This window comes from Seriola aureovittata, chromosome 16, assembly GCF_021018895.1.
Source record: "Seriola aureovittata isolate HTS-2021-v1 ecotype China chromosome 16, ASM2101889v1, whole genome shotgun sequence".
NCBI classification, from domain to species: domain Eukaryota; kingdom Metazoa; phylum Chordata; class Actinopteri; order Carangiformes; family Carangidae; genus Seriola; species Seriola aureovittata.
The window spans coordinates 12,979,139-13,005,764 of record NC_079379.1 but is presented as its reverse complement, the minus strand read 5'-3'; the positions used below and the strand labels follow the sequence as shown (position 1 = coordinate 13,005,764).

Below are 26,626 nucleotides of genomic sequence, written 5' to 3'. Positions count from 1 at the left end.
TTTTACTGCACATTACATGGTGCAAACTGACCGAGTGAAGAACAAATAAACACAGCAAAAACGTATAAAGTGAACGTGAACAGTTTTATTTAACATCTATTCAAACAAATGACAAAAATGTTTTCACACATGACAATCTAAAACCAAGACAATTACAATCCAGACCTACAGTGCAGCAATATTAATTATTCAAAACTGTAGTAGTAAATATTTGCACATTAGTTTTATACAATAGTAAACTATTGTGTAGTATTTTATGTCAATACTACTAACAATAAGAAGAAGGAGATGAAAGGAGGAGGAGGAGGCCTCGGGCAGAACCCAAGGACATCTTAGTTAAATGTCTAGTGAATTAGTGGATGCACTTTCCCATGTTTAAATCTTTATGATGGCATGAATAAGGCCCAAATCTTCATTCAGCCCATTCAGACAGCTAAAACTGTAAATCATGAGACCCACAAAAGCTTAGGTGCAGCCTCTTTACAACAGAGCTAAACTATACATCCTGTACATCCTTAGAGGAAAACATTGGTCTTTCTGAAGTACGCGATGAAAACTCATTCTTACATTACATTAAAGTATTGGTGTAAAGAATTTTATCAATCTGTTGCAGCTTTACAGAGTGGACACTACAGTTGGAAGTGTTGACAGTGGTGCATATCTCCTTGTGTCAGATTGGGTTATCTGGCTGTACAGGTTACTGAGAGGAATAGACAGTTGCCCGCCTTGTGCTGATCCCTCCTCAGAATTAATGCCGTAGGGCATCTTAGACATAATAGCCATACTTAATTTGAAGAGCACATTATGGAAAGCCACGCGGTATTCTTTCCTAACCAGGCAGTAGATGACAGGGTTTAAGCAGCTGCTGGTGAAAGCCAAGCAGTTAGCCAGAGGGAAAAAGTATGTTTGAGCCAAATAAAATGAGGGGCTGATTTCAACGATGTCAAGTTGGATCAGGACGCCCCAAAGTGTGAGGACATTGTACGGGAACCAGCAGGCGCAGAATGAAAGTACCACCACTGCCACCGACTTTGAAATGTCTGCCTTTCTCCAAGAGTTGCTGCCTTTCATATTATGGCGACAGAGAAAGCGCAGCAGAAGCAGGTAGGAAAGGATGATGGTGGCATAGGGCAGCAGAAATCCCAGCACCACACGCACGAGCTGGTTTATTCCAAGCCAGGCCGTGCCATCTGGGAAACGGAGCAGGCATGCTGTGTCATTGCCACTGCCCACAAGGCTCAGGTCTGCAAACACCGCTCGGGGTGCCGCTGCTATGAGCGCTCCAGCCCAGATAAAAGCTGTGGCCACCGGAGAAGTGCAAGATCTACTGCACAGGGAGGCACTGGGTTTGAGAGCGGTTGCCACATAGCAGTACCGGGTCAAACTCATAGCCGTCAGGAAAAAGCAGCTGGCAAAGACATTCAGGCCAGTGAGTAAGGATACAGCCTTGCATGTGGTCGAGCTAAAAGGCCAGCTGTAGTCCAGCGCAATGTCCACGGCCCAAAACGGCAAGGCCAGGGAGAACAGCAGGTGGGCCAAAGCTAAGTTGAACACAAAGAAATTGATGGTGCCTGTGGTGATGGTGTGAGTAGAATAAAGCAGGAACATCACTAACAAGTTCCCCAACACTCCCGCTGTAGCCAAAACAAAGTACACCACAGAGATGAGTATTCGTAGCCAGGGGGACCCATCATCAAGAATCTCCAGCCCACTGAAAATACTGGTGTTGTGGAAAATAAGGTGGGAGTTATTACAGGATGGGCTTACACCACAACCACTCAGGGTGTTGTTGAAGAGCTCAAGTCTCTTGAAGTCAATATTTGACATTTTGGCAACTCCCGAAGACAAGCTGTTGATGGTTAAGGCTGTCCAGTTATTATCTGAGATGTTTCTGCTCGTCCTCCTTGTGCCAATGATGAATCAAAAATGTAAGTTCTGGTTGTCTGTTTATTAGCTGACAGTCATCTATCCCTGCAAGGAAAGAGGACATTATTACATAATAGACGCTGCAGTTCATGAGTAAATAAGTAGATTAGCCTTGTCAGATAAACAAATTACACTAAAGTGTTACCCACAGAGTTAGATAATCCAATTGAGATCTCAAAGAAACAAACTTCTCTGGCAGGAAATATGAATAAACATATGAAGTGATTAAACTAAATTCAGCCTTTGAAGGGGAAAAGCCTGTCAAGAGTCCTCCCAAATCACTTTTTTCCCATCGTGGAATAATATCTACATAACATAATTTACATCTAAGGCACAGATATAATTTTGTTGATTCCTCATTTTTGCAGGATGTTTTTTTAATCCCTTCATTTATTTAATTTCTTAATGGAATCTTAATGTGGTCTTGACATATTTTAAGAAAGGAATGCCATTTAATGGTGTGCTTACATTTATTATGTCTGTTATTTGCAAGAAAATTACCAGTAAAATGACTAGAAAAGTCTATTGGGTTTAAAAAGTGTTTATTTAAACACTGATGCATGACTTGCTTGATTAATTCTCACATACTGTATTAATGCCTGTGTAGAAATCACTTGAAAAGCAAACACAACAATGATTCTGAAGGAAAATGCTTAGTGGTGCTTAAATAATCCAAGCTACCATATATTTCTAACGTTGCGACTGTGTAATAAACAACGCACCTAAACTTTTTACATTTTATTTTAAACTTACAGAGAGATCCTTCAGGCTGTGGTTTGCTTTGGAACAAGCTCACAGACATAAAATAATAAAATGAATATACTGAATATGTTTATATTTAGGCTCTCATTGGGCTGTTGATATGTAGAAAAAAATCTTACCTGAATGTATAATAAAGGAGGTAAATCTTCAGTATTTCAACAGTAGTTCTTGTAGCCACCAGCTCTGCTGCACAACACAGAATTGTCTCGAAGGCGGTCAACAACAACAACAACAATATGGTTGTCACCCACCCTGAATTCATGCTCCACCCTGCCATCATTTTCACTCTGCATATTCAGACTAGAAATCACCTGCTCATCACCCAGCTCTACTGGAACACTAGAAAGACAAAAATTACACCATTGGCTCAGTAAAGTGTGTTTTAGTTTGTTAGTTTTTAGTGAAGATAATTAAGTTGCTCCAAATTTGGTAACTTTGTGTTATTCTTTTGTCTTTTGATATTCCTCACACTTTTCCTGTAACTAGTGGACATTAACTGTCAGAACTCGTACTCGAAGCAATCACGCAGAATTTTATGGCATTTTCACCTTTCACCGACGCTACAGCAACAAATTTAAACAGCCACATCACAGTTGTCACGAGTCTGACTCACCTGAAGTCTTTTGTACAAAGCCCTGAAATTAAAAGTATGCGCTCAGAGTCTAACAGTGTTTATTAATGCAACCTTCCTCTCTTCTCCCTTTCTGTAACTGTGACCTGATGTTTTATGAGGCTGAATAGTTGTTTTTACTGTTGTTTGATTTTAGCTGGTTGTAAAGCACTTTGTAATTTTGGAAAGTGTCACATGTATAAATGTCATTTCTGGCACAATTAGAGGCATTGTCAACATTTCCACATTTATTGCTTAGTCTTTACTTATCCCTGAATTCAATGGAGCACAGACTGTACAGTATGCTACAGTTAACTTTAAAGCCCACTATAAGACAGTTCATTAAAGTCTTAATAAGTCTCTCTGGTCTTTGCATAGAAGCTGCAGATCACAACATATTGATGGTGGTGTTAAAGGCACTTGGACCTCACATACAGGTGAAAAAATGACTCCACTTCGACAGAAAATAAAAGTGTAGCAAAGGCAATTTGTTTTTTTTTTGTGTGTTTTTTTCCTATTTATATCTTCGGTGTTGGTTCGAGATTAGAATGAGCAGCAGAGATGACTCTTCATTATAAATCGTTGATAGTGGAAAGAACATCAGCAGTGAATGACTAAATGAGATTAGCTTGGAATAGGCGGAAGAGAGGAGAGGTTGATTAATGCTGCTCTATCTATACTGAGCCATCTTCATAAACTAGCTGGACAAACCATGCAGCTCCCCGAGTCCTCATGTTTTCATCGCTACAGAAACAACCTCTGTGCCACTAAAGAAAGGATCCTGCACACTGACTGAAGCTTTCAACTTTCATCATTTGATCTATAAACAGACAATGTTTTGATCAGATAAGGATCTTCCTCAGGTGTGCAAATTATTGCCTGATATTAACAGCTGCAGATCTGTTGAATTTACTTTTTTTGGTATCAATCCATCCATGTGTAAAACTCAGTAATTAAAACGTTATATCTCTTTATTTAAATCGGCACAAAACCCGAAGTGTAAAAATGACAGGTTGTGGTTTCACAGGGGGTTAAGTACCAGACTATTATTAGAGCTTTAGGTGCTGTCAGATTACAGCTCAGCCAGAGACAGGCTAGCTGTTTCCCCCTGTTTCCAGTCATTATGCTAAGCTAACAATCTCCTGGCTGTAGTTCCATATCTAGTACACAGATCTACTCATCCAAGTCTCAGCAAGAAGGTCAATATTTTCCAAAGTGTCATACAAATTCTTTAATTGGAATCCTTATCAATACCTGGCCAGTTGTTTTTATCTACCCAGTTCCTGATTCCTCAACCTTCAGGATGACTTTATTCTGTATTCTCCCCCTGTCCTTAAAAATGGTCCACCCTTGCCACAGCCCTCTGATAAATTCATCCTAAATTATTTAATAATTTTTTTTTTTTAACTCTGGTGAAATGAGACCAAAAGGCAATCTTTATACCAGTCTTGTTACAATGGAAAGGACGCCCAAGAAAAGTCACATTTTGAAGGTATCTTAATGGAGTGTGTTCTCATTTCAACCCACATTTAGTGTCTGTAATTTTGGGTTTACTTTTTTGTTCAGGCAAATCTTTTGGGTTCCACTTTTATAAAGGATTATATACAATGGTGTCCACCATGCACGATGTGTGCATTTCTAAGCATGCCAGCTGAGTTGTGCCGTGGGGTCTGTGAGGACAGTGAATAGAGACTATAGCGATGTGTCTTTGTCGCCCCCCTTTGTAAGAATGAGAATACAACACTTCACTGTGTGGAGGAGAGGAGGAGGCCTCCAGCGAGCTTCCTTCAGCGCTTGCTTAAAGTGAGCCCTCTGGTGACAAATGCCTGACCTAACAACAAAACAGCCTGAGCTCATTTGCTCTGTGATGGAGGGGGGTGTTGCTCAAGGAGGGAATACATCATACATACAAAGACAACAAACACAGAGCCTTCCTTTGTAAAGTAAAATTGTTTGAACACATTGTTAAACCCTGCACACAACTGTACATTTTGTAAATTTCGATGGCGGCGGTGATTTTGTTGCTGTTGCCAGTTTATCATAGCTATAAATCTTGTTGTAGGACCTTGTAAAACAGATAATCCTAATCCTGATGACAGCAACACATTTTCAAATGTCAAAACCATACCAAACAAAATCCAGTTACAAACTGAATTTGAGCTATTGCCATGATTTAAAATTAACACGTAGCCTAATCCATTGACTTAACACATAAGTGGGAAGTGTTGATTTGCTGAGTTGGAAATCAATGCAGACTTAAACTGACAATGCAATTAGTAGCAGCTCAAATAGATGAAATCACTGTTTCTATTGTTCAACCACAAACTGAGCAGCACAACATTACAGAATTACAATGCAAATTCTACACTCATTTACTGTTTTGTCAGGAACAGTATGTGTAGCTAAATATCATGCAGACTAATGCAACAGCATTGAAATAAATCCTACATTTTTTGATTTGTATTGCATTGTAATGAGAGGTGTAATGACAATTCATGTGAATCAACACCTTTCCAAAACAGTGAAAGGATAGGTTCACACTTTTTCTAGTCTGACACAATAGGCAGGTGCCCAGTCCTCTGCGGAAATCCTCTGAGATAACCCAGGAATCAGGAGTTTGCTAGCCTGTGAGTCAACCATAGTGACGTCTTTCAGCAGTTAATATTAGCTTGAAGCCTCAGTGCCAGCGGCAAAAGACCAGAAGCTCGTTCAAATACTGACTGACAGCTGTGAGCTCTTCTATCATTGGTTGGAAGGGCAAGGCTTGCTGTGATGTGGAAAGCATTTCTTTTCAGTATCTTGAATCAATCAGTTCATTAAAAAGATTTGTTCAAAAGATTTGTTCACAGAATCGTTCAGTACTGAATCATTAGTGCTGTCACTTACCAAACCCCATTTATAATTCTTGATATTTTAAAAGTTTCCTCACTCAGTATTAGAGGTGAATGCTGGTTTCAATAACCTTTAAAGTCTTTTTAACTGATCTACAGTTCGGCATTACTCTTGAACTCGTTGGGCCTGATTCCAGCAGTTCGAGCCACTGACTATCACTCAGGACTCACGTTCATTGTGTAATACAGTCAGTGAATAAATCAGTGAGTGAGTGTATCCCTGCACGTTCGCTCACAACTGACTGAGGGCTCAACTGAACTGAGAAATGAACGAATCATTTCAGGAAGTCTAGCTTGCTCAGAAACTCTAAGAGGGAATATCTCTGCACTGCTGCCTGGCTGTTCAAAGGCTCTGGGTCATAGCAACACTACTTTACATTAAAATATGTTTTGGAGCATATTTCAACTAAGCAAATTATTAGGAAAAAGGTTACATACTGTAGCTTTAATAACAAATTGATTGAACTCTGTTTCTTTGATTACATGTTGAGTGCCCAATGCAGACCACCAAGGAGGCCTTTCTGGGTTGCTTGCTTTTACCATCTATTCTTGACATTTTATATTGTTTAACTACTATATTGTTATTTTATCCCTCTGTGTTTTATGAGCCCCATGTTTGTTTTAATTTGTATTTGTTTCATCTATTGTTTTTTTTCCTTCACTTCTGTAAAGCACTTCATAACTTTGTTAAGAAAACTACTATATAACTAGAGTTATTTATTTATTTAATCATTATAATGGGCTATTATTTCAAAGACAATTGGAACAACCCCAAAGAGACAAAAAAACCACCAGGGTCCGATATAGGAGGTGTGGGGGGCCTTTTATCTATCCCCAGGGTCCCATTTTCTCACAGTCCGCCCTTGTGTTTAGGATACTACTTGATCCCGACTAAATTAACGTTAATCAAAGACAAATGTTCCGCGCGCGCCCACCGGTTACCTCTCCACTCAGTTGCGGTGAATGGGGCAGAGCCGCGCGCACGCAGAGATCACTCGCGCTGGCTTGCTATTAACGTTAATAACGTTATCTCTCGCGTCACTCATGTCCCCAACAACGACGGCTGCTGCTGCTGCCTGCCGAGGAGGAGGAGGAGTAGGAGGACGGGACTGCGGTTCAGGTGCACCGCTGTGATTGAGAGACAGTGAAGTTTCAACGCTGCGGAGAAGAGAGAGATGAACCCACGGCTGAAACACAGCGCCCTGATTTGTCGACAAGTGTTTATCTGTTGAACCGCCATTGTTTTATCGGTGATGGGATTCCTTCAGGAGCGACCTGCCGCCTAACCCCTCTAAGGTAAGGAGGAGTGAAGCTAAACGGCGGTTAACTAACAAAAGATAGTGAGTCAAACATGGGGTAGGATGCTGTAATGGCCCAAGCAGTCTGTACAAGTGAGGGCTGCTCTGTTTTGGGAGTTTGTGTGGGCGAAAGTTAACTGCAACATCCCGTCGGTGAGTCAGTAATATGGATGTCAGTTATAGTAAAATACTCGGCCAAGTCGTGTGTCCTCCGAGTCTCGTGTCGGAGCGGGATGCTACCAAGCGACTTGACCTCACATTATCACCACCGTTATTAGGCTATTACAGTTGTCTTTACTGTGGTTTGGCACAGCTGTGAATCGGCCCTCAGTGAACATTGTCAACGCACGCAAACTTGTGGTAAGTGAGTGCAAACGGGACAGACAACAAGGCTGCCATTGTACCGGATCAGCGGCGGATTAACGGAATTCCTTTTCTCTGCACCGTCTGAATGGCCTTCAGTCTCTCTCTCTGCCTGCCTGCCTGTCTCTGTGGGTATAACATCTCGGTTTCCAGCTCATTCAACCTCTTGCACTTGTTAGGTGTTTTAGTTTACTCTTTCTAACAGTCAGAAGCCACCAACCCAGAGATGTCCAACTGAGCTGTAGTGAACATGTGGATGGGACAGTGCTGGCCAGCAGACTGTTGTAGGTATTGTTGTCAGTGCATGTGGCTTAAAGGCTGGTGATTAGTAAACAGTTGTGCAGTAACTAACCTTTTTTTAAATTATCGATTCTCCATTAAGGAAATATCAGAAAATTGTGAAAAGTACCTTTCACAATTTCCCACACCCAAAAGTGACATCCTTAAATTGCTTGTTTTGTCTGACCAGCAGTATGAAATCAAAATAACATTTGATTTACAATGATATACCATCTGATAAGCTGCAAACAAAGAATGTTTGGCATTTGTGCTTGATAATTGACTGTAATTACAAATCAATTATCAGAATTGTTGGCAATTAAGTTTCTGTCATTTGAGTGATTAACTAATTGTTGCATGATTAGTAAACAACATTGCAAGGTGATGTCACTGGGGCTTTAAACTGAGGCTGTATAGAGTTGATAAGCACTAGAGGACAACTGCAGTCAGTATGTGTCACACAGGTCTCCAGCGTGTTGTTTGTCTGCCCTGCTGATAAAAAGCTGTTGTCTTATGACTGATCATCACTGTTAAGGATAAAGACTGTTATGTAGGCTGCAAAAAGTCTAATTACATCCCATAGACAATCAGATCTGATATTGGTTGAAGCCCTTTTATGTTCTAGTACTCACAGACAATAAACAAACATAGGCCCACATTTTCTATTTTATCCCCCCCACCCCTCCCACCCTCCTTCCATACACTTGCACATCATGCACAACATGCACCATCCCCGGTTCTCTCCCCCACCTCCCCCCCAGTATGTGGTCAACCAACATGTGGGGAGGTAATCCCAGCTATTAGGGTAATCTCCTCAGCATGACGATCAATAGGGGAGGGTGTGCGACAACTACCAGACAAGAGTAGCGGGGGGACAAAATTTGTGCTAAAGAAAAATGATTTAATCATCTAGATTAGGTCAGGAGACTGGGGTCTGGACAGGGGCTTGTTGCTGGAAGGGGGGAGGGGTACAGACAGAGCAGACAGGAAGATGTGAGGGGTAAGGCCATCTCCACTTTGGGCAGCTCCCTTGTGTGACAAAGGGCTGATACATTTAGTCGTTTCTTAATCTCAACTAAATGAAAATAAAAATACAGCTACACATCTGGAGCAAAAATCAAATGGGCAGTGCCACAAGCAATATGGACCTGCTACAAGAATGTATGTGTCATGAGTAAGGAAGTAAAAAAATGGATGCAACCATAATCAATAAGTAGTGAGGAATTTCTTGTTTATCATGATATCCAACTACAACAACATTTCTTGTGCAAGATAAAATAGAGTAGAATTAACATAAAATCAATATCAAAAACTGTTTTGTTTTTCCTAGTATTATTTCAAAGGAACACTTTAATCCCACAATAGTAGCTGCAATCTGTTGTGGAAATGAATGAGCCCATGACATGAAAATTAAGCTTTGAAGTCTACAGATTCCTGAGATGTACGCCGATTCTCAAGGGAGAATAACCCAACGAGGAGTCGGTGATCAAAACAGGTCAAAACCATTATGCTGCAATGCCTGTGTTAAATAGTAAAAACTCAGCATGTGCTCAGGGACAGACTTAGAGAGAAAATCATGCGCTTCAATGCTGCTGTTGATGACATCCAACAAACTTCTGTTAGTACATGTGAGTGTGATCATCAGTTAAAAAAGTCACATACATGCCAGTAAATTAAGCAGTTACGACAACAACATTTTTTGCCACATTATGACTTGCTATCTTATCAAATACTTATAATCACTTGCTGCCAATACCCCCAAAAATCTTTAAAACCCCCCTCAACTTGTATGTAATTATGAAACTTTTAGATGTTAAATTTCTTGTTATTACTGACAGTGCCTCTTCAGGTGAAGCTTGCACAGCACCCAGGCAGATATGTTTTACATGGCTCCATGTCATGGAGCAGTTGACTATCCTGTAGTACTATACTACTATCCTGTACTTAAAATATGAACATATGCACAATTTTCAGACTGCCAAAAGTCTGCAAAATATCTGCTTCTGAAATAGTGTGTGCGCATACATGTGCACATTTTGCTGAGTGTGCAGCCTCTCTTTTGATGTAATTACCTAACAACAGAGCATACAGATGGACCACATACTGGATTCCGTCTCACGTTAACATATGCTAGCTGTCTCTCCCATGTTGTCTTTCTCTGTATGGGGTGTGTTATTCAAGGTACCTGGACTTTAAGGCCCAAAATATTAAATAATTTAAAGTGACTACATGTGAACAGATGGGAATAGAAGCTCTCTTGAAATGTATCTTTTGAAAAACAAAAAAACATACAAAAAGAAAGATTCACATAGTTGCTGTATTATATCATAGAAAATGATGATAATTTAGTTAGCAGAAGTGCTGAAACAATTAATCAATCTGTCAATTAGCATATGGACAGGAATTACAATGGCGAAATAAAACTGATCAGTGCATATCTCAGATATGTTTTGAAAATAGGGGAGAATAGCACTTACTGTAGTAACTACTTCAACGTCCCTGCCATTGCAAATAGTATTTGCTTTTATGAAGGTTAGTGTAGTCTCATTAAAGTACTGACATAATGAAATGCAGCATTCCTCTCTGTCCAGGAAGCAGTTTTTACCCTTTAGTAACCCTAACCTTAACCAAAACAAAATATTAGTGTCAGTGAGTACTGAATGGACAGAAAATGTTCTGACTTGGTGATGAATGAGAAAAAAAGAGAACTTGCCCTTTAAGTCTCCAGTGGAGGAACTGGAGTGCAAACACTGGCAAAATGTCCAGATGGAAGATGGGAGGGATGAGTAAGGCGTTCACAGATCCCTTCTGTTTGGCCCCATTGAGGCACAGATAGACGAGATTGGATCGGTCTGAGGGAGTCAGGTTACTATCGGCCCATTCTACTCCAAAGACGCGGTGGTGTAAAAGATGCAATACCCCTAAGGAAACCTAATCCAGACCCTGCTGCCAGCTGTCATTCTTTTGCTGCAGGGTAAAATCGCTAAGCAGGTATCACCTTACCCTTCTTCAATCCTTACCTTAATCATAGCAGGAAATCGGAAATTACACACATGTTGTTTGGTATGACAAATCTACATCTACCATGTAACTTGAGAATTTTGATCTTACACACTGATAAAGATCTACATTACATATCAAAAAAACAACAAACCCATTGCATAGGTCAGCTTCAAAACTGCTTAGATGTACTGGTTGTATAGTCACATGATTTTGCTGTAGGTTTATTGAATTGATTTTTTATTTTTTATTTTTAACATCAAGTACCAAGTTTGCCATTTGGCTATCATCAATACAGATTCTTTTCTAAATCACAGAGGAATTGTAAACACAACAGTCTTTAGCTGAAACACTGTGGGAGGATGTAATACTAGATTATTTTTGACCCCCAAATATAAGATATTAATAGGTTGAGACCCCAGTCAGTTAAATCTACTATTAAGTTAAAGTAACTTCATCAGATAAAAGGAGAGTAAAATTTAGCAAATTCTTCTATGTTGTTTCTGTGATGTTCAATAGTGCAAGGCTCAAGGTCCAATTCAAACTGAAATTTGACTCAAACTAAAGGGGACGTTGGGGTATTAATCCTAAAATTGTTTCACTGAACATGAATGAGGTATCACTGTTAGAGCATGCTAAGTCTCATTTTCCAGGTCAGTCCAACACAATGAGTTAGATTTAGAGCTGAAAGGACTAGTCGAGTAACTGAATTGTTTATCAGCAGAAAAAGAACTTGCAACAAGTTTTATAAACCGTTAATAATTTAAGAAATTTGCCAAGCAAAATATTCCCTATTTACAGCTTCTCAACTGTGACAACTTTCTGCTGGCTTATAGTAAACTGATTATCTTTAGATTTTGGAGTGCTAGTCTGACAAATCAAACAATGTAAATTTTGGCATCAATTTGAACTCATTACCAAATAATGAATCAAGTGATCTAGAAAATAATGAGCAGATGGGTCCATAATGAAAATCATAAATTGTAGCCCTAGTGAGATGGTCTACTATAATTCAACAAACAGTGCTCGTATTCTATGTACACATTACATTTGAAAAGAGTAAAAAGTATCTGTCCTATTGTAGAAATGTTCTTCTGTGATAGAAATCAGTGGCTAGAGTAACATGAATATTGCTTACACTGTTCTTTAACATGCTGTTTATTTAATCTTTGTTAATCTGTTAGGTTTTCTGTTGATTGCATTGGCAGTTTGATCCATTGAAATCAAAGACACGGTTTAAATGCTCACCTGTCAAAGGTAGTAGAGAGAACACGTGATGACAAAAAACTGATAGAGTGAAGGACAGAAAGCAGAGTGATAGAGAGACATAAAGGGAGACAGTCAGAGCGAGTCTGAGCTGACCTTGCCATGATAATCTAATCCCTGTTGAGAGTGCTTTTTTTAGAGAGCAAGTTAATGCCAGCAGATTATACTCCAGTGTCTCCCACACTAGCCAATCCACACTGAAAAGAGAGTGGGTCCATAGTGGATCCTCAGACCTACCACAACAGATAACCTCAATACCAGAAGGCAAAATTACCAGAGTCACTTGAAAATATATCTACAAAATCACATCTTCATCTTTGCCTTTCTGCTTTCAGTGGGATTGTTCAGTTAAGTTTCTGGTGTCTGCATTTGGCCTTGCATGAGACATATTGTGTGTTTTAGAGAGTAACTGCAGGTAAAACCTCTGCCAAGAATCTCTCGTCTTCTCTTTGTCAATCTCCCTTCCCTGCGTTTGCTTTATTGCACTAAGGGGCATGCATGATAAAAGACCACTCATTGAGCAGCTCATCTCATGCTATGAAGAGTAATCCCTGTATATGTTGTGTAACCGAGTGGAGAGTTGGACAAGGAGGGGGATGGGATCCAATGTGCGCAAGTTTGTCCGTGCTTGTGACTGTTGAGCTCATGGCTGTCTAATCTCTTAGGTATATTAGGCTGTGCGCCCACAGTAGTGTGCAGCTTCACTGTTTTTCATGCAATTAAGTCATTCGAGGAACCCGGCTGACATTGAATACTTAAGTTGAATCATCGAATCTTTAAGTTGTGTCCAAATTCTGAATAACCCAGGCTGTGCTGAGGTATATTAGTATGTGTCAGCTCTATGCGAGGTGCATCAGACTTCACAATGTGTGAACAATGTGACAAAATGTTGAGTATACTAACTCCAGTTGGAAAGTCATTAAACTTGCCACGTCAAACAGGCACCTGCAAGAGTGTTTTGAGTCCACTAAATATGAGTCATTTTCAAGCGCCTCAGCAGTGAATCAGCAAAGAATGCATTTTCTGCTCACACTAAGGTGTTATGGAACAAGTTAGGAGATAAGAAACCTATTTCTCTACTTTGGTTGTGGGTAATTCTTTACAGGTGTTCAATATGGCCTACTGTGAACTCTTTGGCTTTTAAGTCAAAAAGCGTATTTCTTCTTGCAGTGGCAAACTAGGCATGTGCTTTATGCATTGTGAGTTATTGGTGCGTAGAGGGTTACTTTTAGTGTAGCAAGCCTGAGCTAGATGTGTGTGTGTGCAAATGCACTGTACAGTGAGTACAGGATAATAAGTTTTAAAAGGGAAAACATACAATAATTGGCATGAAATATATAGTGAATTCATTTCATATTGTCTACTGACTTTAACCAGCAACATGTTCCACTGGAATATTAGGAAACAGTAATAATCTCTTTACTTTTGTGGCGACTTTGCCTTCAATATGCCGTTAAATATTTTCTTTGGCTTCCAATAATTTGACTTTGCCATTTTTTATGACATATATACTCTATATTTTATGAAATTATGTAACAGCTGACACAATGTTTTTTTCAAAGCATTGATTTGATTTTGTGCATGAATGCATTGACAGTGCCCACAGACACATTTTTTAGATTTAGAGCTGGAGGGATGACTTGAAGATGAAGACATAAGACATGTTTTAATCTTAGCAAATATACCCTTATATTTAGACTGTATTCACAGCATAGAAAACTCTCTCAGTCTGTGTATTAGTTTTGATTTATGCTTCAGTTGTGTTTTCAGTTGGTGGAAACTAACAGGATTATTGGATACAAAACAGTAGATGCGAGGTGAGGCTTAGCAAGTGACTATGGCTTTGAACACTAGCATAAGGACAGTCACATGCTATCTCCAGTCAGGGGTATGTTGGCACAGGTTTGTTGCTGGTTGTTGAGAATATTTGGATGACTTCAGCACATGCACACTCACACTGGCACATATGCATGCACAGTCATGGGGAACACATATTTACTCAAAATTGTTATATATTTTATTACTCTGTGATTACAGAATTTTGCAGATATTAGCTGTGAGTGTAAATTTCCTTCTTACAAAAAAAGAAGTGAGGTATTTTGGCTTGTTTGATGCTACATCGGAAATTCTATTTCCAGTCCCTGGCAGGAAATTACACCCACAGTTTTGGTGCAGCGACCAGGCACACAAGCAGCGCACACATATACAACACACCGACAGTGGATATTTGCGTGCGCACACACACACACACACACACCACACCACAGCACACAGGCTCTTAGCATCAGTGCCCTGACCATAGGGAGTTTGTGCTGAGCTGGTTGGGACGTCAGGATGAATCAATGCGAGGACAGCTGACTGGACATGCCTATTCATCTGCCAAAGAAAAGAGAGAGAAAAAGGGAGCGAGGGATTCTAAAAGAAATGAGTTAAACCCCTGGAGCAACATGTTTGGCTATCTGCATCACTTTACAGATCCTCCAAAGGGCTTTCAGTGTTTATGGGATGAGAGCAGGAGAGGTGGAAAAGACACAACACACAGAAAAAATTAAGTAGGAACGTTATATAATATATAGTATTATAGACAGTATAGAGTAAACATGCATTCCCTTCATAACACAATAACTCCACAAATGCAATTTGCTGTGTGATTGAGCAAAAGTAGGATATTGCAGATGCAAATATATAGCACACACTAAGCACGTAGGCTGCTTTGACAAAGGCCTAAGCCCATACTGTAGAGGCGGCTAACTCCATACTGATGGCCCGTTTATTCCCATCTGTTGCCCTCAGCTCTCTGACTTCATCCCCATTGTGTTAACTCATTACATTCGCCTTAACCTTAACCCCTTAATTGCCACCCTCCAGTTTCTCTTGCACATCCTCCCCCTCTTGGAGACAGTGTGCCACATTGCCCATGCACTAATCTGATGGCGTCTGCCTACCAAACACCTGCCATGTCCGGAAAAACCTCCTAAACTCCTCCCATATTCCAGATACAGCACCCATTCCAGCGTGAGCGGATCAGCACACATGACCGCAAGCAGGCAGGCATGCATGCAGACAGATGCGACCGTGGATGCAGATACAGATAATTAGACAGACAACCTCATCCTGTGAAAATCATACCAGAGTCAGTCTCATTTTTTTCTAGTCTTTAAGTGTTTGTGCACCTAGTTTTTACTCACATTCGAAGACAAACAAGAGTCGTCCTTTGTCCTGCCTCTGTATTCGAGGACAGTGACATGTAGGCCCAGGCCTCTTTGCTTTAACAATAACTCTCTCGACCCCCCAATGAGGGGTGGAGGGCCAGACATGAGGCGATGTGACAGTTCTAGTGCGGCCAACACAATAGCAGGTTTTTCTTTTGACTGCCTGGCTGGCTATATGCCACAGATTACTTTCTTCCTTACTATTAACAGTCTAACAAATAGTCATGTTTGCCTGAGGAACATGTTTAACCACATCAGAGTGTGCCATGTTACTATTCTTTATATAGAGTACAACAAATGCCTATTTTGTTTCAGGGCGGTTTTGTTCTGGTTTAATCAGATGTAGCAAAAATTTTAGGGGCTCTTATGTCAACATTATCTTCCTAGCTGCTGGTATAATTTGCCCCACATTTATGAAACTTTACATCTGTATAAATGTGGAGTTTCATTTCATCTTATTACAATATGAGAGAGGAAAGAAATGATTAAAATATAAAGGTTAACACACATTGTCATTAGTGACAATAAGATTTTTCTCCTGTTATTTTAACGGTAAAATGTACAAATGTACCTTGCTACCTTTACCCACAACCTTATGTCAGCACTTACCCAGAATCAGGGCTATGTGTATGTCTGTTTGTGAGTTTCTAAAATGAAGTTTGTTGATAATGGATTATTGATCGTGAATTAGAGTGGACTGCCCCTCAGGGCTCATCCTGGTTGGCCATCTCTTCATGCTTCACCTCACACACTCAATTTAGACATAGGAAACCAAAGGACACCCACACAAAGACACGCATGTTGAGACGCTGACCCACACTCGTACAGACATACAAACCGGCGTCACTCATCCACTGAGGCACAAAGGTTATTTTAAAATCTGTGTGATGCAAATTGCCTCGGTGAGCCATCTCTCCTAGTATAGGGTTTGTACTTTTATTTATTTTTTTAACACATATTGAATGAAACTGCCTCAGCATCAGCTGTCACTGCTAGTGTATTTATAGAGAAACCAGTCTGCACTTCTGGGAATGTTCTGTGGACCTAGAAGCAAAAGGATTTAAAGAAATGCGATTTTGTTTGATGATTTTTAATACTCATCATCTGACTTTTCTTTGATTTAAGAGTTTTTAAAGAGAGTCTATCTGTGGGACTTTTAAACAAAGGGATCAAGGTTTACTTAAATAACTTTATTTAATACTGTAAATCCTTAATTCCTGTAGTCTGAGTGGCATTCAGGGTTTGTAAGGCAACAGGCCAACAAAAGCCTCAATAACCACTTCATATTCAGTTTTAGGCCTTACTTATTTTGCAATTCAAATAAACATTATTATTATCTGAAATTACTATTCACACTTTCCTATAATCTTAAAATTGATTACAGATTGGTAATAATAAAATAACTAGCCTTTTTTGATCTGATGAAAAAATAATATGTGAATTTTGATTATATTGAAATATCACAAGCCTAATTTAAATTTCTTGTTCTATTTTCAGGTATTCAGCATGCAACCTGATAAAGGACATTTCTTCAGCGATAAAGATGGACACTAAAGCTGTGATGTCTTGCAAGTTTTTGATGCCTGTTCTGAGAACTCACTAACCTCTGGAACATAAACTTTGTGTAGTTTGAGGATTTTTTTAATTACACAGCTGTGATTTTTTGACATAACAGTGCTCCAGGAAAAGTAATGGAGACAGAAGAGAGGGAGGATGTATCACAAAAACGCATGGCTAATATAAAGTTAGAGACAGAGGAAGATGCCACCTCTGGCCACACCTGCGGGGTGTGTGGTCGCAGCTTTCCTCTTCTCAGCTCTCTGTCCCAGCACATGAGAAGACACACAAGAGAGAAGCCGTACAAGTGTCCATACTGTGAGCACAGGACGGCTCAGAAGGGCAGTTTGAAAGCCCACATCCGAAGCCATAAACTGGGCCTCTTCAGCCATAATGCCAGTGACAAGGAGGGGGATGGAAATCAGGAGCAGAAAGATAACCCTGAGATCCCCGACCATCCTGAAATCATCAGCACATCTGACAAAGCTCATAATGTCAATGGGAAAGTGAAGAAGAAAGGAGCCAAGAAAAAAGTTAAGGGTAAAGACAGCGTCGAGGTTGGTGATGCTGGGTCTTTTTCCTGCACTATTTGTGGGCAGGTTTTCCCTCAGGTACTACTCCTAAAATCACACATGAAAAGGCACCGGAGCTCCCAGGATCATGGTTGCCGAATATGTGGACGCCGCTTCCGCCAGGCATGGTTCCTCCAAAGTCATATGCGCATTCATCGGGTCAAAGTCCAGTTGCGGGGTGGTAAAAGCAACGAGCCTCCTGCCACAATCAATGGAGTTCCCCAGGACCCAGCAACCCTGATAAATGAAGAGTGCCTCTATGAGCTGTGTGCTGGTTGCGGTAACTTCTTCTATGACCGCAAGACCTTGCGAATGCATGAAAAGCTACATAAACTGAACCACAGCCGCATTCAAACACAAAATCCACCACAAGAAGACCATGACGCATCTGAGCTGCTCATTGCTAAGAGGCATTTTTTGGAAAGCCTGAACCTCACATGTGTTGGAGCGAGGGATACACCTGAGGAAAAGAGCTTGGGCAGGCGAATTCCAGAGCTAGATCCAGTTTGTAGTTACCAAGCATGGCAGTTGGCCACAAGGGGACGACTAGTGGAGGCCACAGAGAAATGCCTGGGATGGGAGGAGAGACTAGCTGATGCTGAAGTGGCATATGATATGGAGAAGGGCGAGTATGTGCCCCTGAAGCAAGAGAAGAAAAGGAAGCCAATCGACACCTCTAGCTCCAACATTAAGAAGAAGAAGGGTGACACAGGCCATGATCACACATCAAACAGCCTGGCTCACACTAAAGGTGTTGATAAGAGGATTTCCCAGGATCGTATTCTGTTGAACGGACTTGGTCATGCATTTTATGAGGCGCTGCAGACGAAGAAGGTCAAAGAAGTTCACTTCTCACCTAAACAGGCCAACAGCATCAGAAGCCAAGACCAGGAGGGTAAGCCACACACGACACCACACTACTTTACCAGCGCTATGAGTTTTGTCAAGATTTGAGTTAGGAACCAATTACCAGACCTAATTTGTGCTGAGGACAGTTGATTTATATTGAATATTGCATCCCTTTTGTTAAATCAATCTATCAAAGGTCATGATTGTGGACATACACTGCATTTAGTATGGACAGACCAAAAGTCTCTCTCTGATATTGCTACACAGTAAGATAAACCTATCAGGCCATCAATGTGGAAACTCAACACTCAGACAATTCTGTATTAGGTGGGAAAAGTAGTTAAACTTATCATTATATTGTGGAAAAGGGGGACCTCTAGTGAATTTATAATTGAATTACAGCAACTATAATTGCACTTTGGTATTCAAAAAGATTTTGAAAATGCACAGCCATGAAGGTTTTCTCATAGAGGCTTCAAAAGAATTTAACAGACATATTAAGTTTAATTCCAAAATTTTAATACCTATTTTGTTGTATATTTTTTGTTGAACTTAATTAATGAATATATAAAAAAATAATGTCTACACTGTTTTGTTAGCAAATGTTTTGGTAGTTTTAAAGGCTAAGTTTCAGTAGAATCTTTGCACACTTGCAGCAGTACTTAAGGAGAGCAGGTGGCCCTTTTTCAAAGCACATTTCCAATTTGGAATAAAATAAATAAATGGAAATATGCAATAGAAATCATGGTTATTAAAATTGGTACAGAACAGAGTGTGTTTGTTGTGACTTTGTGGAGTTTTCTCCTTTCAAATCTTGCATTTACATATTATCTCTGAGTGGAGTATTCCAATATGAAACTTGCTGGGTGTTATGATCTGTCTTTTGACCAATGTAACTCCGGACCCCTGATGGCTTTTGACATAATGCATAATGTAATCACTGCTAATGACCCTATATTACATAGACATACTAATGCAACACTTTAATTCTACATCTGTCCTTTACGCTGCTTCTTCTGCTCTTACTTATAGATAAAAAACCCTACTTCTGCGAGCACTGTGATTTCCACACTGTTGACGCCTCACTACTCAGGTCTCACCTGCACAAGCACCACCAGGACTTCCTGGGACCCCACAGCAAACACAGCACCATTTTGGACAACATAAGCCAGAGTGGTTCCAAAGCCTCAAGATACATGGACTACCTCAGAAACAGGAGTGCGTTACTCAGTCAGCCATACTGGAGTCCTTACACATGTCCACCTGGCCAGGGGTCAGCAGAGTCAAACATTAAAACTTTTAAAACTGAAAAGTCAAATGGTACAGGGGTCAAAGGGCAGGGACAAACTACTAATGATGCTGGCAGTCTTCTTAATCTGTCTGCATTACCTGTAAGTGAAGGAGACAGCACTGTTAATTATCCAATAAAGACAGAGGGCCTGGTGAGACATCAGTGCCCATACTGCTCCCACACTACCAACTACCCAGAAGTACTTTGGATCCATCAACGAGTTGCACACAGGGTGGATAGCAGCAGCTCCACGGCACCCAAATGGGCGCCCTGCACTAACAATCTCAAGGGTTTAAAGACAGGTGCTTTCCTGTGGAGACGCACAGGGCCTCCACCGTTCCTTGAAGGAAAGGACTGTCCAGCCTTACCTGCTCCAAGAACACAGCGCACACAGCCCCCAGGCTTCACAACCCCCAGCAGCAGCAGCAGCAGTAGCAGTAGCAGTAGCAGTGGCAAGCACTCAGCAAGCACTCAGTCTCAGTCTAAAACCCATTCAGGTGTCCCTAAGTCCAAGCATCCGTCAAAGGACTCACGCTCTTCAGATGGGACATACTCTAGTGGGAGGGTGGGACTTCTACCTCAAAAGAAGTCTGGTGGACAAAACCGGGGCGTGGAGGGGGGAAGTAAAGGCCCCAGTGCCCAAGCTACTTCATCAAGCAGTATTGTGCATAACAAGAGTGTCTCTAGTTTCCAGCCTACCAGCAGCCCAAAACACAGAGGCCACAGAGCTGCAGTGGAGGGAAACTTCCCTCAAGAGGGTTTGGGTTTTATGTTGGCCAGGAATCATGGCGGGACTTCCTCTAACACAGCTGCAGATAGACTCCATCCCCGCAGACAGTCATGTGACTCCTCTTTGGGTCCTAAGGGTCCTGATCTGTGGGCTGCCATGAACATGTGGGGGCTACATGGAAGCAAAGCATATTTAGAACCACTCCTTTTTGCTCAGGGAAAGAGTGAGTCAACAGGAGAAATGCCAATGGACGTTGATATTTTGAGTCTGCTGAAGAACTACAGTCCCCACGACCTGGCTGCTCTCTATCAGCACTGGGGGTTTATCGACCCCAGGATTGATCCACAAGGTAAGGAGGGACTTTGATTTTGTGTTTTGGTTTATGTGTGAGGGCAGAGACCTAACTGAATACTGCTTATTTCAAGATAGAGGCCAACAATGATCAAAATTTTAATTTAAACGTAGTGAGACAGACTCCAACAATAGTATGGCTTTATGTTGTGATGTTTTTCCAATGGATGAATCACATCTTTAAGTGTCTCGACTATTAATAAAACCCGCAGAATGTGATATTTATCTATAAACGCTCTTGTAACACTTTTATTTCTACAGCAATGTTGCCGTTAAATGGAAATTTTGGAAATGAAGTCCATTCCTCCTCTGAAGCTTCCAAACAAGTATGTTTTCTTTGCAGCATTCACTGACACTATGTAGATTTGGATTTAAAGCATGCATAATGATTAGTGAATAAAAATGTCTCCTCATCCTTCAAACTAAAACCTGAATCAACAAAAAAGTCAAAAAATCAATTAATTGCATAATTGTATGACCTTACAAACTATTAAGTATATTAATTTTTATAATTAAAGTTAACCCATAGATGAAAGATCAGCATTTATATATAGGCCTGTTTTACTGCTGTGTTAACTAATTATTGATGTGATGAAACTTTAGCACAATAAGGAAACTTTAATATTTTAGATATAGTCCCTGAGTGTCAGTATTCAAAGTGGTTGGTGGTGGGGCAATCACAGATCGTGCTTTAATTACAGTTTAACTTGAAATATATGAGAGTATGTTTTATAGTAAGTATAAGTCAGTCAACTGCAAACCTGCTCTGTCACTTCACTTTCTAAAATTAAGAACAACAGAAAAGTCCCATCCCTCACAAGTGTGCACAATATGTCTTCACCAACTGTGTGTGCCTGTTCTCTTGTCTGTACCCTGTCTGTGTCGGAGTACAGTCTGTCATTTCTGTGCACACGTGCGTCTGCGTATTTTCATGTGTTTCCGTGCCTGGCTGTCAACTTCCACAACCTGGCTGTCTCTTCCTTCTCATTTTCGTAAGAGGCGCTGACAGGGATGAGGCAAACAAATAATAAAAAAAACACTGTTGTCCCCCTCAGGGTAAAACTCGCCCAGCATCTCCATATGGTGTGTCATCAGCCTGTCAGTCAGGCCTACCCTGATGCTACCTACAACTGTTCTTGCTTTCTCCTCTTTCCCCTAGAGTAATGTGTGGGCAACTTTTTAAACACAGGAGATGGGCAATATCTCAGTCTGTAGGGGTGAGGAATTACAAATCAGATAAAACTAATATGGATAACACTGTGGGTGCTATTAAACAGCACCATGGGAACATATTTCTACTACAGGAGCTACTACTTTTTGTATGTTCTTTATCATACATGTTTCTCATGTCTTCTGGTCTTTAAACCTTCATTATGTTAAAAAGATACCAACTTTACTCTGTCCTATATAATGCCCTTATTCAGGGGCATTAGGTCTCTTTATGTGCAACTTCACATTAGCAAGACCTTTTAGGTAAACTAATACAGCAGCTACTGCATGAAATATCATAGCGTTGCAGGGCCAACATCATATCACTGAAGGCTAGATTATCACAGTAGTGTAGAGGTAATATCAGATAGTGTGTAAACTGAAAACTGGTTAATCTGAATGGGTTTTCATTAATACTATTAACATAAAATGCCCCAAACCTTGATAGATTTAAAATTTTGCTCAAATATACAGTCGTATATAAAAGTATATACCAGTAATTACCATATCCATTTACTTTTTCCTAATAAACAGGATTAAACTATTAGCAAATGTTGCTAAAACAAAAACATGCCGTTAGATCTAATTGGTGTGCTTCACACTTGTCTCCTGCAGGTGAACAGCCGCTCCACTTCGTCCTCAGGGTCTCTTCATAAAGGAACGTGAAGATACTCCGTTTTCCTGTTGGCTTCCAGCTTTCACGATACAAACTGCTGAACAGAGGCCTGTTGTTCTTTAAAGGAACCAGCCATAACTCCTAAAAAGGACATAGGCACTGGATAATGCACAATATATGCAAAGCAATGAGGTGGACTCTGATTTTTTTTTTTTTTTTTTTGTCATAGTGTATGGTTGTTTTATTTGAAGTGTTAGGCATGCATTTCATTTCATTTTTTTTTTTTTTTTTTTTTTTTAAAGAATGTAGATATACTAGTAACTGAAACATACATGGAGATATGGTTCTATGAAAATAAGGCAGAATCATTTAGGCTTACTGTACACTGTATGGCAACAACACTCCAGGTGGAAATGAACTGAGAAGCTACCATTACAAGGATAACTACGACATTACTTAAAGAGACTCAGAAATCTGCTTGGAGTGAAAATTAGTTTTAACTGGAGAAAGGCCCTGCACAATATGAAATACCAATCTTACAAAGAAAGATGCCTCAAAAAACATTCTGAATTATAAAATGTAAAGCTATGTCATGAATGTTTTGCTTCACTTTTACCTTTCTACGTATTTTTCTGTTTTCATTTTGATGTTCTTTATGGGAGCCTACTTCAAATTTGACCTGAGAGTGAACTTGTCAGTGATCATTAGTCAACTGTTCTCATCTCCATTCTTTGAGGGTCAAAGTGCTCAGTCAAGGTTACTTTCTTTTCAGTTATGGTGAGAAAGCAGCAGCTGATCTCTACCACAGTTTACAACTAACAGCACAAAGTCACCATCCCACTGGAAGTACCGGCTTAATTAGAGCTAAATCTGACCAGAATCCAGGCTTAAGCACTATTAGCTCATCATCCCACACACATTTAGAAGGATGCACTAGTTGTACTATTATCACACTCAAACTCAGTCTGCAAGTTGTTCTGCAGCCCACAATCTGGTGTGGTGAACTGGCCTTAACTCAAAAAAGCTGACAAGAATATTTCATCACTAAGATGATTATTCACCTTATTTTCAACACATCTGTACACTATATTTTTTCCATTTATTACACAGATTACATATTTTTGGCTGGATTGCAACAGTGGGTCCAGCCCTATAAACGCAAATGTTGCTGACTGACTGACTGACTGACTGAGGGAAGAAATTGAACCATTGGTTATCCGAGTGCCTCATGACTGACTGACAAGGTTACACCATTGGTTGGCCGGCCGAGTGTTGGAGAATCCCCATTTGTCGTTGCTCTTTCAAATTGCGAGGGCAGGCTTTCCCTCTGCAGTCACACCTCTCTATGCTGACCTCGTGGCAGCTGATGTGAATGAGCTTCTAACTTTCTCTCTGAATGATAATTTTACAAGTAAATATAGCTGAAATCACAGCACAGTCTTTGTCTTTAATTTTTGTGTTTGGTGATTTTGTCAGACGACGTTGCATTTATAAAATCATGATTTTAGCAGCAGCTTGGAAATGGCTTGGAAGTTAGCATGTAGTCTTAATAGGCCACATTTCTGTCACTATTTACTTTAACTTGTTGCGTTGTCTGACAACGGAAACTGAAAAACAGAAAAGAGAGAAGCAATCAGATGAAGGGCTGGAACTAGCTGACACTAGGCTGAATGCTAATACGATGCAGTCCAGCCATATACTAGGTTTTGACCTAGTCTTGTTATATCACAAAGACTCGCCATACTTACCATACCATACATACAGACATAAAACATGCATCACATTCAAGACAATTTCTGGCTGTGTCTCTGGGGCCAGTTGTGGTGCATAAAGGGAATCAGTGCAGCGTTGAGCATTGTCAGTGTACCAGCCATCTTCTAGCCGTGTTCCACTTCATTCTGCAGCGCCAGAGAGCAATTTAACCAACAACTCTACTGGTTTACAGCCTCAAACACACACGGTAACTCAGCAACAACTTGGGTAGAATTGGATACTTTTTTTGGACCAGTTTGAAATCGATATCCATGTCAAACAGCACAATCTGTGGAAGTGGTACCATGCTCTTTATCATTTAATTTACATTTCTTCATTGCAAATCTGTGGCTATTGCCAAACTTAAGGTCCAGAATGGACAGTCAATGAGAGAAAACCAGAGAAATATAATTAAAGTGGTGGCCATCATTGTAGCCAGTCTGTAAAACAGGTTTGTGTCAAAATAACCAGTGAGCAATGAAATGTGGCATCATGCTTTGTTATTCTCAATGCTAGAAATTGTCCTTTGTCTCCAATCAGAAACACAGTGTAAACATCTACACTCATTTCACATTGTGCTAGTTATGTAGCAATTTAACGCTGTAATTTTTAGAAGTAGCATAATTTAAGTAGTGATAATTCCTACTTATGTGGCCCCGACTTACATCTGCCAGCTGAGCTATTGAAAAACTACAGTTTTAAAGACTGTAGAATATTTGTTTTTGACTTTATGAAACTCACCTCATTCTCAATTTGTTTTCATGTGTTTTCTGTTTGCAGATTTGTTTAGTATGTTTATATTTTAGTTCTACTGATTCAGTGTATTCATCTCCCATAGAGAAATAGTCTATGCATTTGACAGAAAGCCATCAAGTTATGGATTCTTGGGAGATCTTGAGAATACATAATTTATTATTATTGGAGTATTGATTTGATCTGTGTGGAAATTTTTTTTGATAAATATTGTAAATGATAGTTTTATTTAATGGTATTTTTGTTTGCTGAGAGTGGTATTTTAACACTCTGAAGTACTTGATATTTGTAGTAACAACAGAAAATGTAAAAAAAAATGTTTTTTTCCTGTGACACACACGAGGTCAGAGCGCAGGGTCAGCAGGGAGTGATGCTCCTGCAGCAGGTAGTATTGAGCCTGTTATCTTCTATTCTGCAACAGTTGTCTGTAAAGGCGCTGCTGCAGACAGTTTGGCAGGGGAAGAGTCACAGCAAACCAGGAGACAGTGAAGTTTTATGCAAGCCTGAACTTTATGCATAACTAAAGCTTAAATTCGAGCTATCACTGGGTTTTTGTGACCATGTAAACTTGTTTCATAGTTAATGATGTTGGTATCAGAATTTCTATTTTCACCAGTTCTACGTCTGTCTGTAAAATTATTCAAATAAAGTTGGTTAATTGTTGATTTATAATAGTGGTGTGAAAATCAGCACACACACACACACACACACACAGAAAATAATCTCAGGATTATGCATAAAAATGCCATTAAATTGGTTCATAACAATTCCCTGGAAGATACAGTAAATCAGAGGAGTAGCAAGTAAACAGATTTAAAAGGCATCTACAAAATATGGCTACAAAGTTAATTTTTGCCCATTTCACTGGTTAATCATTGGTTAATGCTTAATATTAAGGCTCTTAAAAATGTCAATTAAACCAATATGAGCAGGTAAAAACCACTCTATGGTGAAAGTGGTCACCGCTTTTAAATGTATGGAACTTGTGTTTTTTGCATTTTAAAAGGGTCACAAGCCAGAAAGGTGGGAGACCACTGACATAAACAAGCTGTTTTTATATTTTACATTTATAATAATTTTAGCAAACGGTTATAAGCCTTTATTTACAGGGTCAATGAGGATTATTTGTTGATTGTTAATTGTGCATGTTGCTTTCTGACAAATGACACATGACACTTGCTGCAGTTCACCACTTCGACCAGCAGATGGAAGGCAATATCAAGAAATAGAAAATGCAAGAACAGCTTTGATACAAATGCCACCCCTCTTGGTTAAAATATTTGCTGTCTATATAAATGCTACATGTGGCATTATATTTCTTATACTCCTTTTTTTTTTT

The 26,626-nt window shown here is 40.0% G+C and overlaps 2 protein-coding genes across 2 annotated transcripts; one reads left to right on the top strand and one right to left on the bottom strand.

Annotated features, from left to right (window-relative positions):
* Positions 1 to 65: 65 nt before the first annotated feature.
* On the bottom strand, positions 66 to 3,802 carry LOC130183364 (relaxin-3 receptor 1-like). The gene is made up of 2 exons (XM_056398677.1): positions 2,808 to 3,802; positions 66 to 1,971 (listed from the first exon to the last, which is right to left on the bottom strand). Exon 2 carries the CDS (start codon positions 1,825 to 1,827, stop codon positions 616 to 618), a length of 1,212 nt encoding a protein of 403 aa, XP_056254652.1. The 5' UTR covers positions 1,828 to 1,971; positions 2,808 to 3,802; the 3' UTR covers positions 66 to 615.
* A 3,372-nt stretch (positions 3,803 to 7,174) lies between these two features.
* Positions 7,175 to 25,950, top strand: LOC130184390 (zinc finger protein 516-like). The gene is made up of 5 exons (XM_056400368.1): positions 7,175 to 7,485; positions 17,105 to 18,631; positions 19,618 to 20,955; positions 21,219 to 21,283; positions 22,782 to 25,950. The coding sequence occupies exons 2-5, from the start codon at positions 17,299 to 17,301 to the stop codon at positions 22,830 to 22,832; spliced, it is 2,787 nt and encodes a 928-aa protein (XP_056256343.1). The 5' UTR covers positions 7,175 to 7,485; positions 17,105 to 17,298; the 3' UTR covers positions 22,833 to 25,950.
* The last annotated feature ends 676 nt before the right edge of the window (positions 25,951 to 26,626 follow it).

Excerpts from the sequence above, each read along its gene's own strand:
- LOC130184390 (XM_056400368.1), top strand. The coding sequence starts at position 17,299 with ATGGAGACAGAAGAGAGGGAGGATGTATCACAAAAACGCATGGCTAAT. Across the intron at positions 20,956-21,218 it reads CCCCAGGATTGATCCACAAG|CAATGTTGCCGTTAAATGGA; the intron begins GTAAGGAGGGAC and ends TTATTTCTACAG. Across the intron at positions 21,284-22,781 it reads CCTCTGAAGCTTCCAAACAA|GTGAACAGCCGCTCCACTTC; the intron begins GTATGTTTTCTT and ends TGTCTCCTGCAG.
- LOC130183364 (XM_056398677.1), bottom strand. The coding sequence starts at position 1,827 with ATGTCAAATATTGACTTCAAGAGACTTGAGCTCTTCAACAACACCCTG.